We start from the raw sequence: 16,250 nt of genomic DNA on the forward strand, positions 1-16,250 counted from the left end.
GACGAATTACCTTGGGGGGTCTTATAGGCGAGATTTATTTTTTCATTTTCTCCGTCTTGAAAAGCCAGGGGGGTCTAATACACTAGTAAATACGGTAATCGGTTATAAAACTTTGTCAAAGTTACTAAGGTGACTGAAGAAATACTACAACCATAATTTGTCTCACTTGTTTATAATATCACCACTTCACAATCACAACCATTGATAAGTTTATGCAATGTAAACCATTATCATCATAGAGTACAGAGGTCACAGTTATTCTTCTGCTGACTAACTTCTTTTTCTGTACTTAACATATCTTTGACATGTACTAAGTGTACCTGCCACTAACAAGTTGAAAATCTGTTTTGACCTCTTAGATGTAAACTAGACAATCTGCTTGGGTTAGAATAAGAATTTTGTGCTAGATCTGGTAATCAGTGTCATTCCACACCACTAGCAAAGAAAACTACAGTGGTCCCATCTATGGTAGATGAGACAACTTTCTTAATCTCAGAATTTTCTTAGGCTCTCAACACTGTCAGCACCATACATAGAACACTCACCATTTCTGGGCATAAACCTGAGCTTATAAATAAGCTCCACTGCGGGAATGAGGAAGGCGAGTGTTTTTCCTGAACCAGTCTTTGCAGAACCAACCAGATCTCTTCCTTCCAGTAACGGAGGGATAGCACGAGCTTGGATCTCCGTCATGGATGTAAAACCCATATCTTCCACTGCCTTCAGCGTGTTCTCGCATACCTTCCCTTCCAGCGACTTGAAGGCTGCACTGCTTAGAATCTCCAAGGCGATTCCCGAGCCAGGCACTAAAACCACACAATATTCTTAGACTTCACAGGGTTTACAGACTGACTCCGTATTGATGGTTGAACTTCTTACAAAATTGTACAGAACTATTTTAATCCTCCTAGTCAATACTATATATTTTTACGTTCAATTAAGATGAAAGTTCACACATAAAGAGACATGTTTCGACCCGGCATTGGGTCCTCAGTACGACACGTATGATTGCATTAAAAACATAGGAAACACACAAAATGAAATGTTAGTTAAAAAGCTTTTTAAAAGGCATGATGAAAGTTAAAAACTGTAAAAATGTTGATCGTTAAAACAGTCTTGAGCTGGAAGTCTTTCTGTTTCAACGCTTTTTGATGTCCTTTGGTGTGGATCAACTGGTATCTGTATACTATTGGCTTAGTATGTGTGTTCTGACCTAGCTAGAAAATTTATAATGTCCAATAACAGACCATTTATATTGGCATTATAAATTTACTCATTCAGGACACATATTTCAGGTTCTCTATGGGAATCAACATCTATATCATCTGATGGCCAGGCAGGCATCAATTTTTGGTAATGAGACAAAGTCTCTCATAGCACATTGGCACTGCTGGTGGCTCCAAATAGCCTACGCAGTGGCTTCCACGGTATGCACTAGCCATGCGTCTTGGTGGGTGTGCTACTTACCAACTGATGAGCCCGACTAAGCACACTGGGGCAAGGTGCTAGCAACCAGGAATGAGTTAGCCAGAAAATTTATAATATCAAATAATGGACCATTTATATTGGTATTATAGATTTTATGTTGCATATAATGCATATTTTGCCTCTTATTTTAATAAGCATAAGATTTCAGCAAAATTATGTTTTTTCTACATGTATTTATTTATTTACTTATTTATTTATTTATTTATTTATTTATTTATTTATTTATTTATTTATTCACAAAGCACAAGATACAGCTACACTGAGCAAATTTCACTTGCACTGTCAACTAGAGTTGGGGAGTCGTTCAAAGAAAGGAACGCGCTCTTTCACTCTGCTCTCCAGAGGGAGATAGGAAAAACTAGAAAGGTTCCACCTTTTCAATACAAAAATGTTATAGGTTTATTTATAACATGTATTTGCACTTGGGACTAGTTTCGACGCTGTGTTGGCGTCATCATCAGCCAAAAAATGGGAAAATAGGCCAGTGTGCAGGCATTCATATTACACAAGGTGTTACATTAAACAATACAAATCTTGCAAGGAGATAAAAACATGGATGAATATAGAAACAAATGAATCGTTGAGAAAGCAAAAGTTATACATGTTAAAAAATAACCTTAACCACACATCTTGCAGTGCGAAAATATTCTTCTTGAATGATTCCTGAGTATAAAACACACGCGCACACATTTCTGAAGAGCCAGCAGGCAGGACAAAGTAAAGTGAAACCTTAAGGGATCTTCTGAGAAGAGTTCATCATTTTTCTATGTTCCGATTAAATAATGAAGTCTCCCTTGAGTTCCTGATAAACATACACAACAGGAAATTCTCCTTCACTCTCAACAATAGCTATAAAGACCAACGGTAAATTTCATTTTTCAAAGACGTGAAAGCATGATCTTGAACGTGATGTAACTCCTTTCATTTAACCCATTTTTTACACAAGGTGTTACATTAAATAATATATCTCACGAGGAGATAAAAACAGGGACGAATGTAGAAACACATGCACCGTTGAGAGAGCAAAAGTTGTACATATTAAAAATAAGCTTAAGCACATAACTTGCAGTGCGAAAGATGTGTATTGTTTAATGTAACACCTTGTGTAAAAATTGGGTTAAATGAAGGAGTTATATCATGTTCATAATCATGCTTTCACGTCTCTGCACAATATTTAAAATGAAATTTACCGTTGGTCTTTACAGCTATTGTTGAAAGTGAAGGAGAATTTCCTGTTGTATATGTTCATCAGGAACTCAAGGGAGACTTCATTAGCTAGTCGGAACATAGAAAAAATGATGAACTCTTCTCAGAAGAACTCTTAAGGTTTCACTTTACTTTTTCCTGCCTGCTGGCTCTTCGGAATTGTATGCGCGTGTGTTTTGTATTCAGGAATCATTCAAGACGAATATTTTCACACTGCAAGATTTGTGGTTAAGACTATTTTTAATATGTATAACTTTCCCTGTTTTTATCTCCTTGTAAGATGTATATTGTTTAATTTCCTGTTGTGTATGTTTATCAGGAACTCAAAACGAGACTTCATTAGTTAGTCGGAACATTGAAAGTATGATGAACTCTTCTCAGAAGAACTCTTAAGGTTTCACCTTACTTTTTCCTGCCTGCTGGCTCTTTAGAAGTGTGTGCGCGTGCGTCTTTTATTCAAGAATCTTTCAAATTCAAATATTTTCGCACTGCAAGTTATGTGCTTAAGCTTATTTTTAATATGTACAACTTTTGCTCTCTCAACGGTGCATGTGTTTCTACATTCGTCCCTGTTTTTATCTCCTCGTGAGATATATTATTTAATGTAACACCTTGTGTAAAAAATGGGTTAAATGAAAGGAGTTACATCACGTTCAAGATCATGCTTTCACGTCTTTGAAAAATGAAATTTACCGTTGGTCTTTATAGCTATTGTTGAGAGTGAAGGAGAATTTCCTGTTGTGTATGTTTATCAGGAACTCAAGGGAGACTTCATTATTTAATCGGAACATAGAAAAATGATGAACTCTTCTCAGAAGATCCCTTAAGGTTTCACTTTACTTTGTCCTGCCTGCTGACTCTTCAGAAATGTGTGCGCGTGTGTTTTATACTCAGGAATCATTCAAGAAGAATATTTTCGCACTGCAAGATGTGTGGTTAAGGTTATTTTTTAACATGTATAACTTTTGCTTTCTCAACGATTCATTTGTTTCTATATTCATCCATGTTTTTATCTCCTTGCAAGATTTGTATTGTTTAATGTAACACCTTGTGTAATATGAATGCCTACACACTGGCCTATTTTCCCATTTTTTGGCTGATGATGACGCCAACACAGCGTCGAAACTAGTCCCAAGTGCAAATACATGTTATAAATAAACCTATAACATTTTTGTATTGAAAAGGTGGAACCTTTCTAGTTTTTCCTATCTTCCATTCTCAGTTCAATACGGACCAAAAATGAAACTCTTATGTTTAAATCTCCAGAGGGAGTCAGCTCCGGGGAGTCGCTTGAAGAAGCGGTTTACTCCAAGCACCGCACGGCTCGAAGAGCCTAGCCTCTTCCACCCCCACCCCACATTCACTCGCTCCTTTGACAAGCTCCAAGCATTGTACCGCTCTTCCTCCTCTCTCATTTAAAGATGTGTGCATCTGTGCCACTGCTGTCAATGACATTGTGAGAAGGAAAGGAAGGAAATGGTTGAAAATCTATATTATTAATAAATACATTCTGATGTATGTCCTTGCATGGAATATTAGAATGATATAATTCCAAGAAGAATATTTTTTCCAGTTAAATATTTTTAAAATAACGACGACGAACAATCTGTGTTGGTAAACTTTACCCTTGTTCACCCCCACCCCTTACTACAAACTGTGTTTATGACGTAGTTTATCAAATAGCCAATAGATAGCATTGCAATATGGTTCTTCTCGAAGAATATCTTTCTTGGAAACCCGACAAATTGTGAGAAACACATACACAGGAAGAGACAGGGTATCAACATCTGTTAACCAAATGTGTCAATCTCAGTATACCTGCCACTGCCATAAAGAGATTATGACCAATTCAACACGTAAACAGTTCATTAATAAATAAATTCTCATAATTCCAGTGTACATTGAGAAAATTCGTCATTTCTCTTACGCAGAATGTGATCACTTCCATAACGCGCCAAATTCCTATATCTTTCTTTAATTATTTTATACTAGAACGAATGCATCAAAATTTTGCGTAGACAACATTATGTGCTTTTTCCTTTTTATTAATTGGCACCAATGATCCATTGTGAACTGGAGTTTGTCGAATACTGGTCTATGGTAAGTTTTGTCTACAGTGCTCAGTGGGAATCATGGCTTTAAGGCAAAAGAAAAAGAGTGACATTTGGAACTTTTTTAAAGATTTGGGCGATGGGAAAGCAAAGTACAATTTTTGCTCAAAACACATTTCGTATAAAAGTGTCATTATCTACAGAATGGCTTACGCACGCTCTTCACTCTTCAGAAGAAATTTCAGATGATCGTAGGTCAGGAGTGACTTCGATTGCAACTTCTAATGAAGATGATTGTGCAGCCACACCAGCATCAGCGGAACGCTGCACTGGAATTCAGGTCAGATGTTCATTAGTTCCTACATGCACCGACCTCTTTCCAACAAAGGGAATAGAAAAATTGATTTTTTAGTTTTGGAGACAATTGTGGAAAATTACTTGCCATTCCGCTTGGTTCAAAGTAAAAAAATTTAGAGCACTGATTCATAAACTCAATAACGCTTATAACTTGCCTGCAAGAAAAACTCTATCACAAGTAATTCTTCCACAATTGTATATGAGGAAAGAATTTGTCAAAGAACAACTGGAGTCCGCAGTCTATGTGATGTTAACTACTGATGGTTGGACATCTATGAACGACGATTCCTACTTGTCCACATGATGGCTCATTTCATCACGGGAGTTGAGTTGGCATCTGTTCTACTGGAATGTTTCAAGTACGATGAGAAGCACACAGCTCGAAACTTGGCTGGAGAACTCATAAGAGTTGCTCGTGAGTGGAAAGTGGAGACTAAAATCGTGTGTATTGTTAGCAATAACGCTGCAAATATTGTGGCTGCAATACATCAGACAGACTGGAGGCATATCCCACGTTTTGCCCATAATTTAAATTTAGTTGTGAAGTGAGGACTCCGCTGTGTTAAAGACATCACTGCGAAAGTGAAAAAAAAATTGTGGACTTTTTCAAACGCAGCTCACAAGCTGAAGACAAACAGCGAAAAATGTAGGAGCAGATGGGTGAGCCAGTCTTGAGTATTAAACAAGATATGGTAACGAGATGGAATTTCACCTTCGTTATGCTCGAGAGGATTACTGAGGTCCAACGAGCTCTAATTTCAACAACTGCTTTAAACTACCCTGATCTGCCACAGCTAACCAGCGATGACATCCAAAAGTTTGTGAAGTGCTCAGAGCTTTCAAACTGGTCACTGAAGAGATGAGCAATGAGAAACAAGTGACAGCCTCTAAAGTGATTCTGTTGAACCAGTCACATAAACAAAAGGTGTACCCAGTTTGTAAATAACTCTGCAATGTGTACGGAAGTGCACGAGATGGCTAAAAAAGATAATGGAAACTCTCAGAGTAAGGTTTAGAAATAATGAAGAGAATGCCATATTTTCAGAGGCAACAGCAGTAGATCCGCACTTTAAATTACATGGTTTTGCATGCGTATTGTTAGCGATAACACTGCAAATATTGTGGCTGCAATACATCAGGCAGCCTGGAAACATCTAACCAACCTAGAAGCCAAATTAAGGTCACGCAACAACATCATCCACAAATTTGCTGGCTCCACATGGGGAGCTTTTGCACCTACTTTGCATACTTCAGCTATAGCGCTGGTGCTTTCCACAGCTGAGTACTGTTCTTCAGTTTGGATCAACAGCTCTCATGCTAAAAAGGTGGACACGGTCCTGAATGAAACAATGAAGTGGCACAATAAAATCTTCTCCTCTTTTCTGACTGCCAGTGCTCAGCCACACAGAACCTCCTAGAATTAAAAGATTGAATAACTTGGTCAAAGAATACAACAAGATATTAACCAATCCTGATCTCCCCATCCATGAAGATGTTAACGTTAGATTCTGCCGCCTCAAGATCTCTTCCTATTCAAACAGCACTGGAACTTGTTACGAGGGATTTCAATCCAAAAAACTGATTGGCAACAAGAGTGGAACAGCGTAGCTCCAACTCAATGGCAGGCACTGTTCAATTATAAGAATCTTCCAGCTGGCTTTGATTTGCCCCGCAAGACATGGGTAGCCTTCAACAGAGTCCATACTAACCACAGGAGATGTGGATCAATGATGTTTAAATGGGGTATGAGATCTTCTCCAGCCTGTGACTGTGGTGCAGTAAAGCAGACTATCGACAATATTGTCACTGAATGCAACGGAAGGGCATTCGCTCGATCCAGCCAGGAATTTATGTTGGCTTCTGCTGAGGCCATACAATGGCTAGAGAATTTAGATCTAACCCTTTGAACCCTTTTGCTTCCGTGATTGTTTTGAATGTTATAATATGTATATCTTGCAATTTTGTATTTAATAGTTTGTGCTTACTGTTCATGTATATTTAATCCTTGTATTGTTTTGTGTACGTTAGCATACGCTAATAATAATAATAATAATTCCTGCAAATAAGGACTTATCTGCTTCTGTGAAAGTCACCAACTTTCCATCAGCTCAGATGATGTTTCTCCTATTGCCCTCTCTGAAAAGCCTTCACAGCTAAAGTTTCAAGTTTTGTCCAGAGTCCACACCCAAAATCAGCTGCAATAATTCAAGTGGATAAAATCTTTCAAGAGTCACTGTTGCCTCTGAAAGGAAATCCACTTGTTTGGTGGTCAGAAAGACAACATGTGTATCCTTCTCTCCACAAACTGGCATTGAAGCGTTTGTGTGTAGTCGTTACTTCAACGCCTTGTGAGATAATTTTTTCAAAAGCAGGACAGACTATAACTGAGAGAAGGAGTCGACTCACAGGAAAGCGAGTGTCCCAGATTTTACTTTTAAATTCTAATTTAAGTAAGCGATGTCATTCGGGTGATGTACTTTGTGTAAATAGTTTGTACATAAACTTTAGCTTCCAGTTCTATATGCCTAAGAATATTATTATAGGAATGCAGCTGCATTAGTTTACCATATTAAACGCTACTTCATTCCCATTAACATAAAGAAATAAATGAACTGGATTAAAGCCACTATATATATATATATTTATTTATTAATAATAAAGCCAAGCTTTCAGCCAAATTGCATTGGCCTTCATCAGAGCATGTGAAGTTTTGCCTCCGACAGTGAGCAAAGAAATTATCTGAAGGAACATGGAAGTCATGCCCATACTATCCACGGCCTACCCCACTAACTGGACTCAAGGATCGTGGCGCTGTGCTATGGTGGTTGGGAAGGAAGTTACTGATGCACCGCCCTCTGTCGACAGTTTGAGTGCGTCCCGCTGTGCCATGGTGGTGTTATGCATGTATTTCTGCAGTACAGGTCTCCATGTATTTGATAACTTGAAGCCGTCTTCCCTGTTCATACATAAGTAGATGTTATTTGGGCGCAGCTCTATGGCTTCCCTCACAAGACGAGCATAGAAGTATTTTACAGGCGCGATGACCTTCGCCTGGTCAAAGAGGATTTCATGGTCTGTACTGTAGAAATGTTCTGCTATGGCAGACTGACTTATAGCGTTCTCCGTGGAGGATGAGCGACATTCTTTACCGATCTGAGGTGCTTTTTCACCCTGGTGCTAACAAGCCTTTTTGTCATGCCAACATATGAACCACCACAACCACATGGAATTTCATATACGCTCGGTGTTTCAAGACGTGGCTTCTCTGCGGTGAAAACTGGAATTATATTGTACTTCTTAAGAATGTGCCCCATTCTGTCAGTTATATCTGCCACGTAAGGAAGGAATACTTTTTTCTTTTTGCTGTAGTCCTGGTTGGTGCTATTCAAGTTAGGCTCCTTGATCTTCACAGCTCGTGTTATGTCTCCAGATGTATAGCCGTTTTTCTTCATGGATGTTGTCAGTTCTCTCATTGCACTTGAGCGGTTATCATCGTCTGCAACATTATTCACCCTAGTATATAACGTTCGAAGGAGAGCTGCTTTTTGGGAGGGGTGGTGATGTGAAGACTTATGAAGGTATCTTTCAGAATGTGTAGGTTTCTTGTACATTGCATGGCCTAGTGTACCATCGTTCTTCTTGTATACTAACACATCAAGAAACGGTAATTTGCCTTCATTTTCTACTTCCATTGTGAACTTGATCTTACTGTTAATGGAATTTAGGTGCTCTAAAAATTAATTTTAAGTTTCCCTTCCATGTGGCCAGACCGAAAATGTGTCATCCACGTAACCATAGAAGCACTTAGGTTTCAATGGCGCTGTTGTTAATGCAGTAGACTCAAAGTGTTCCATAAAAATATTAGCAGCCACTGGTGACAAAGGTGAACCCATTGCAGCTCCTTCTGTCTGTTCATAATAATCCCCTTTGTAGTAGAAGTAAGTGGATTTTAAACACACTGCTGCCAGATTGGTTAAGTCCTCAGACAGGTATTCTCCGAAGGTCCTATAAACCAATTAACCAAGCATTTTCTTATCTGTTGCTTGAGTAAACATTGACTTCTACATAAGACAAACAAAACAAAACTTGTATCACACTCCTATGATGCCGCATAACTGAGATAGCACCTTACAAACCTTGGTTATCCTGGAATTTCCTACCTGGAACTCTCACTCATCGCACATCTATGTTATCTTTAGTAGTTGTTGAAGACATAACCACCTGCAATCATCACATGAAGAAGTAGCTGCGGCAGCTAGAGATAAGGAGAACAAAGTGATCCGTTCAAATCCGATTCTGAGTTCATCAAGTTTATAAAAGATGTATTTATCCCAAATGCCTTTATTTAGTTATGCACCTGTCACTTCTTGCGACGTAAAAAGGTAATTTTCTGTGTTTAAGAATGTGCTGACAGATAAATGGATGAGCTTAAATCAAGATAATTTGGAGAAATTAGTTTTGGTTCAAGGTTTCAGAAAGAAATTAAATTTGATAGTGCATATTTTCTAGTTTATTGAGCATGTTCTGCCAATATGATAGTGCATGAATGCATGCATATTTTGAGATTTGATAATGCATGGAAATCCAAGCTCTAGTCATGACTGTTGGACTAGTGTGCAACAGCGTGGACTGACAGCGAAGATGAAGCCATGCAGCCGTGCGATGTGGGACCTTGTGTGTCAATGTAAGACTGTGTAATGTGCGGCCGCTTTTGGAATACAGTGTACACTGCCCTTCAATGCAAGTGTGTGTGCACGTGAACTTTGTGACATAATTTTAGTTTGTAAGAATAATCTGTAGTGCTAGTACAAGAGAGAGAGAGCGCAAACCAGGTAAGTGTGTGTCCTATATTACGAGCGTAAGTTGTGTTCTCAGTAAGCCTACGTGAATAATGTGTAGCTTTAGTAATTAGTAAATACAGTAGAACCTCGATAATTCGAAATCGGTTAATTCAAAATCACATCTAATTTGAAGAAACTCTCATTCCCGTAAACATGAGATATGATTTTGCATGTTATTTAAATTGTTTAATTTGAAATACGGATAATTCGTGATTCGAAGTACAATCTTGGCTCCATTATCGAAATTCAGACTTTTAATACGAAACTGCCTTTACATTTTAAAACAATAGTATGTTACAGAGTAATTTAAATTCGAAATTTATCCGCGTCATGATAGAACGCAATATTAAATAGAAGGAAGGATCCACCTTTCAATATTCCGTTGTTAAGTTGAACCAAATAGAAGTTACAACCTGTTCATTTGGGACCGGTTTCAACACATTTGAAGTGTCATCATCAGCCAATTAGCAAAGCAGTGCAAAATTAAGTCATAAAGATCTAAAAACAACCAACACAATGATCACAGGCAAAAAATTAACACTATTTCATGCCGAAGCAATTCCAGTTGATGTCCATAACACAATAATCACAGTAAAAAGAACACCATTATTTCGTGCCGAAACAAATCTAGTTGAAGTTTAAATGATAGAACGCGTTTTCCAGAACGTGCAGGGGTAGCTTTCTGCACTTTCACACACTTCAATGTGCCTAATGTGCTTCATAATTGCTAAGTTCAAGTGAAATCGGAATTCTTTTGGATTCAATATTTTTAAGGAACGCCGTAATATCATGCAGCAGGCAGTGTGCGGAGAAACATAATCCGCGAACACTGGTGATGCCGACAGTTGACGAAAAAGTGTGGCTCATATAATCAATTTGTAGGCACCGAACAATATTGTCATTGCCAATGAAACTGCATTGCTTTCTTTTAATGCCGAGCCCAAAAGGTCTTATGGTTTTAAAGGAGGAAGTGCCAGCCAGGTAATCGTACAAGGGTGGTGGGGGTCATTGTACTGTGTTGCAATGCACACGGAAGCAAGAGAATTCCTCCCCTCGTCATAGTCAAGTTCGATAAGACACAAAGTTTTAAGGGTGCCTGGCACTTTCCAAGCAAGTACAATGTATCTAAAAATGCAAACGGTAGAATAATCCAAAATAATAATACATTTGCACAGGGGAACCAGCATAATTTATCCTCGTCTTTGAATTGTGTGACAGTTTTTCTTTCGTTGCGTGAGGTTATGTTTGTCAGTGATTTATCCAAGTGCATTATTTGAACATTGTAAATGCACCTTGTTGAATACATTTCAGAAATAGTTTTTTCCATGACATTTGAAAGGTTTAAACTGTGAATCAATGTGATTGCATGTATTAATGGGTCTTAGAATACTTTGTGACACGGCAAGTGTTTACATTTCTGAAGTACAAGAGAAGTGCCATGGCGGGAAATTGTATAAGGACGAAGTGACTGCATTGTGTTGCCATGCAGAAGGAAGTGAGAGACTTTCTCCCCTCATCATAGGAAAGTTCGATTAGCCATGATGTTTTAAGGGCATCGGGTACTTTCTGTGCAAGTACAGGACATCTAAAATGCATACAGTACAGTAACCAAATGAATAAAGCACTTGCACATGTAAGCTAGCATAGATTTCTCCTCATCTTTAAATCGTGCTTTTTTCTTTCTCTCTTTCTCTCTTTCATTGCGAGAGGTTATGTCTGTCAGTGAGTTATCCAAGTGCATTATTTGAATACTCAAAATGTACCTTCTTGGATGCTTTAGAAATAGTTTTTTTTTTTTTTTTTCCATGACATTTGAAAGGTTTAAACTGTGAATCAAGGTTAACTGCATGCAGTAACGTGCCTTAGAATATTTTGTAACGTGGCAAGGGTATCATGTAATTCAAAGTCTGATTTTTGAGTCCCAATGACTTCGAATTAACGAGGTTTTACTGTAAATCCTAGTATAAAAGTATTCAAGAGTCACATTATGCAGGACATTCAGGAACTGGTAGAAAAACAGATTAAAGAAATACCAAAGGTTGTGGAGTCAGGGGTTCGAGACCTGAAAGAGGAAGTAAGTGCCCTGCGTACAAGAGCGATGGCCACGGAAACTTGTGCTAGACCCACCAGTAGCGACAGCGGCTCCAGTGCCGTGAAGCTAAAGCCCCTGCGCTTGGACGGGACTGCTTCTTGGAAGGACCTTCTGGGTCCAATTCGAGACCGTGAGTGGGCACAACAGTTGGACATCAGAGGAAAGGGCTAAACACCTAATCGCCGGACTTCATGGACCAGCAGCGGAGGTGCTACACAGCCTACAGTTGGGTGCCACCTACAAGGAGATTGTAGGAGCGCTCGACATCCGAAACGGTGACCACCAGCTGGCAGCCGCCTACCCAGTCCAGCTGAGGAAGAGGAATCAGCACGCTAACGAGACACTGCTGGAATTCACGCAAGATGTGGAGCACCTGGTCCACAAGGCACTGGATGAGCTGCCTGAGGACCACATTCATCGGAAGGCAGCTTATACATTCATTGAAGGGCTCCGCAACAGTGATGTCTGTCAAAGGCTGATGCTCACCGGGGAACATAAACTCAGGGAAGCCCTGACGTTAGCCCTTATACTCAGCACGGCCTTACTTCTAAATTGAAGTTTTGCAAAACGAATGAGTATCGCCTTTCCTCTGTTGCCAGTGCGCTATGCCCGCGAGAACAGCTGGTGCAATACAACCGTGGTAAACAACCCTTGTAAAATGCAATAACGTACTCAGAAAAACTAATAAATATGGATTGAAAACAAATTCACAAAAACTACACTTACTAACAACATCTGACACTAATAAGAGAATATAATATTAAGAATAAAAGAGAATGAGGAAATAAAACATCACTCACCGCTAATGGCTGGCATAGGAAGGAGGTTATGGCCTACAAAGGGAACACTCTACTGATCCCAGTCACTAGAACCCTCCAACAATACAATAAACACACTAATTACTGAAGAAAAATGCAAAAGATCGCGAAGCGTACTAAATGCCATACATGCTGAGCGAGATAGGTTAACCACGTGGCGAATGTAAATAACAGAGTTGGCAACTGGGTTTCGAGATCGTGCTCTGCCGATATAAATCAATATGAATGACAGATTGGGATTGGTTGGATGTCTATACTTCAGCGCATAACCACCAGACAGAGCCAAAATCTGCCAAAACGTCAATTTAGAAATAGAACCGTGCGGAGTATAGGATGGAAGCTGTGAAGGGAACAGTGGTACCGCCACCAAGGATACGAGCTGTGAGAAGCAAGGGCGCGCTGGACACCCGCCCCGTCACAGAAGAACGACGCATGCTACTGCCGAGACACCGACGCACCAAGGAGATCACCTGTTGGAACTGTGGCGAGCGTAGCCACTTACAGAGGAACTGCCATATGGAGGCGACCCCTGAACAAGGAAACAAGTAAGGGCCGAAAAGGAGAGGGGCCATCACTAGTATCCCCTTGTTTCATGTTAATTTTGGTCACCAAGCGGAGCGACAAAAGCTTGATCACAAGTCACTAATCTCATTTTTTGGCCCGTATTGACAGCAGTGATCACATTCAATTTTACAAAGTATACATTTATTATTCACCTATTTAATACCTACAATAACACATTTTGTGGTTACCTAATCATAAAAGATTAAAAAGTTGTGGACATGTTTCGCCCTTCTTATTGGGCATCATCAGCACTTTAGTTAATCTTAAAACAAACAATTTTTTAAAGGATGATTACATTATTGATTATGAAAACTTGAGACGAGATATGTTGTGATATTAAAATATTTTTTTCTTTGAATCAGTAGTTAAGAAATTTGACATGGGAAGTACGAACACATGATAAAATTATTGTAGTATATTTTACAATACAATACAAGTTATTTGTAATAATAAGTTTTTAAAATCGGCGTGTGTCTGGAACTGAAATGGATCCTTTTCTTAGTAAAAGTCAGTAATATTTGCCGTGGTCGCTGCTAAGTAGATAAGAGGATGAATTTTGTTTTAAATTATACATTCCAACTGTTGAATTTAGGTTAAGAAGAAACAAAGGGTGTTTCTTCGTTGAGTTGAATTGATTTAAGATACACTCTGGCGTAATCGTTGAAATGGAGTATAAGTTGAAGATTTATCTGTGTTTAAAAGTTGTGTTGATTTTTACATTATAAGTGTAGTCTTCCAGATGTTGTAGGAATCTCGACGGAATAGAATGTTGTTAAACTGCAAAAGAATAAAAAGACGTATTTGATGTGTGTGTTTAAAACGTATGTGATTGTACAGTGTTGTGGATTACGTAAAATTGGGTACTTGCTCAAATGCCGTGTGAGTATCTATCTTGTTTTGTTAGCAGCGTTGGTCTGACTGGAGTTCCTACTTCGCGTGTTGTATGGATGTAACGGAGGGAGGGGGGCGAGTTGAGGGAGGGTAGAACTGGGCGGAGTATTACGTGTCGGTATCGGTGTGGGAGGGGGCTATTTGGAGGGGCAGTTGTAGGCTTAGTAGTCAGGGAGATAAGTGGGGTTGTTGAACTGACAATTTCTAAGTGTTCGTGGGATCTTATTTTGCTTTGGAATGACTGTTTTTAATAACTTGGGCGTTAATGTATATAAAGAACTCTTAACCTCCGTGTCGTCGTTAAGATTAAGATCTTTATTAAATGTTTTGTCTAGAAAAATACAAATATTCTCAAATTTATTTAGCAGTTTACCCTTATTAGTAATCCTGATTATAGTAAGATCCATTTCTATTGAAGTGAAATGGTGACCTGTTTCCTTCATATGCGTACTCACAGCAGAATATTTGTTGTGTTTATCAGCATTGAAATGTTCCATGTATCTTACAAGGAAACTTCGTCCAGTCTGACCAACATATGAAAATCCACGCTGTGAACTTGTTAACCTGTACACTTCTGAGCCTGAATATTTACTGTTGTTATTATTATTTATTTTATTATAATTGAAAAACATGTTTTGTGTTGTGTTGGTTGTTCTGAAGGCTATGTTTATGTTATATTTGTTGAAGGTATTACTAATTTGGTGGATAGTTGGATTACTATAAGTAAAAATGGCGTATTTATTTCTGTTAGGTTTGTCTGGTATAAGGTTTGTGGACAACTTGTTTTTAATCTTATGTATTAAGCGGTTTACCATTTCGATCTTGCATCCATTAATTTTGGCAAGATTCCTTATGTAATTTAGTTCAGTTTTTAAGTTTATAGGGGATAATGGAATTCTTAAAGCTCGGTATATTAGGCTGTAAAAAGATGCCTGTTTCTGTGATCCGGGGTGTAGTGAAGAATTATTTATGGTTACTGACGAATGTGTAGGTTTCCTGTGAATCTGATACTCAAAGGAGTTATTGGTTCGGGTGACCTTTATATCTAAGAAGTTTAAGGAGCCTTTAACCTCATCTTCTTTTGTAATATTTACGTTAGGGTTGATGTTGTTTAAGTTTTCTAATATTTCATTGCTGTTGGTGACATTCTTATCAATTACTACAAACGTGTCATCCACATACCTCAACCACAAACAAATTCCTTTAATGTCAGTTTTGATTTTTGTGTGCACTATCGTGTCCATGTTGATATCAGCTAGGATGCCCGAAATTGCGTCTCCCATCGCTAGGCCGTTCTGTTTATAGACTTTTTTATTAAAAGTGAAATAGTTGTTATCTAATGTAAGCTTTAATATTGTCATGAATTTGTCGATCTCCATTTTACTGAGGGTACTATGTTTACAGATGTTGTTATAGATAATATTAATAGTGTCTTTGGTCGGGATGTTTGAATACATGTTAACTACGTCAAAGGAGCACGTTGTGTGATGGGGTTGTAGGTTGAAATTGTTAAGGGTCTCGCAAAAATAAATTGAATTCTTTAAGGGCTGCTTGTTATTAAATGTGTACTGTCTTTTGAGGAAGCTATGAATGTATTTCGAAATTTTATAGGTTGGACTGTTACGGCAGTTAATGATGGGATGTATTGGGATATCCTTCTTGTGTATTTTAGGAAGGACTCTTGCTACAGTGAGGCTGGGATTCATGTTTGTGAGCCTTTGTTGTTCCTGATCGTTAAAAAGAAATGTTGATTTTTTTAGTAATGTCTTTAGGTTACATTGTATTCTTGCTATTGGGTCCTTATTAATTATTGTGTAGTTATTACTATTAAGAAAATCTTCTGCTTTTTGAATATATGTATCTTTATCTAATAGAACTATTGAGCCTCCTTTGTCAGCTTTGGTTACAATGATGATGTTATTATCTATTTTGGTTTTCATGT

At 38.4% G+C, this 16,250-nt stretch overlaps 1 protein-coding gene across 2 annotated transcripts in view; it reads right to left on the reverse strand.

Annotated features, from left to right (window-relative positions):
* The window catches only part of pit (pitchoune), a 330,099-nt gene that overhangs the window by 261,199 nt on the left and 52,650 nt on the right, over positions 1-16,250 (reverse strand). For both annotated transcript variants that reach the window (XM_068225206.1, XM_068225207.1), the window contains exon 4: positions 546-806. In XM_068225206.1, coding sequence (XP_068081307.1) covers positions 546-806 — 261 coding nt within the window. The remainder of the gene's footprint in view (positions 1-545; positions 807-16,250) is intronic.

Source organism: Anabrus simplex, chromosome 1 (genome assembly GCF_040414725.1).
Source record: "Anabrus simplex isolate iqAnaSimp1 chromosome 1, ASM4041472v1, whole genome shotgun sequence".
Classification (NCBI taxonomy): domain Eukaryota; kingdom Metazoa; phylum Arthropoda; class Insecta; order Orthoptera; family Tettigoniidae; genus Anabrus; species Anabrus simplex.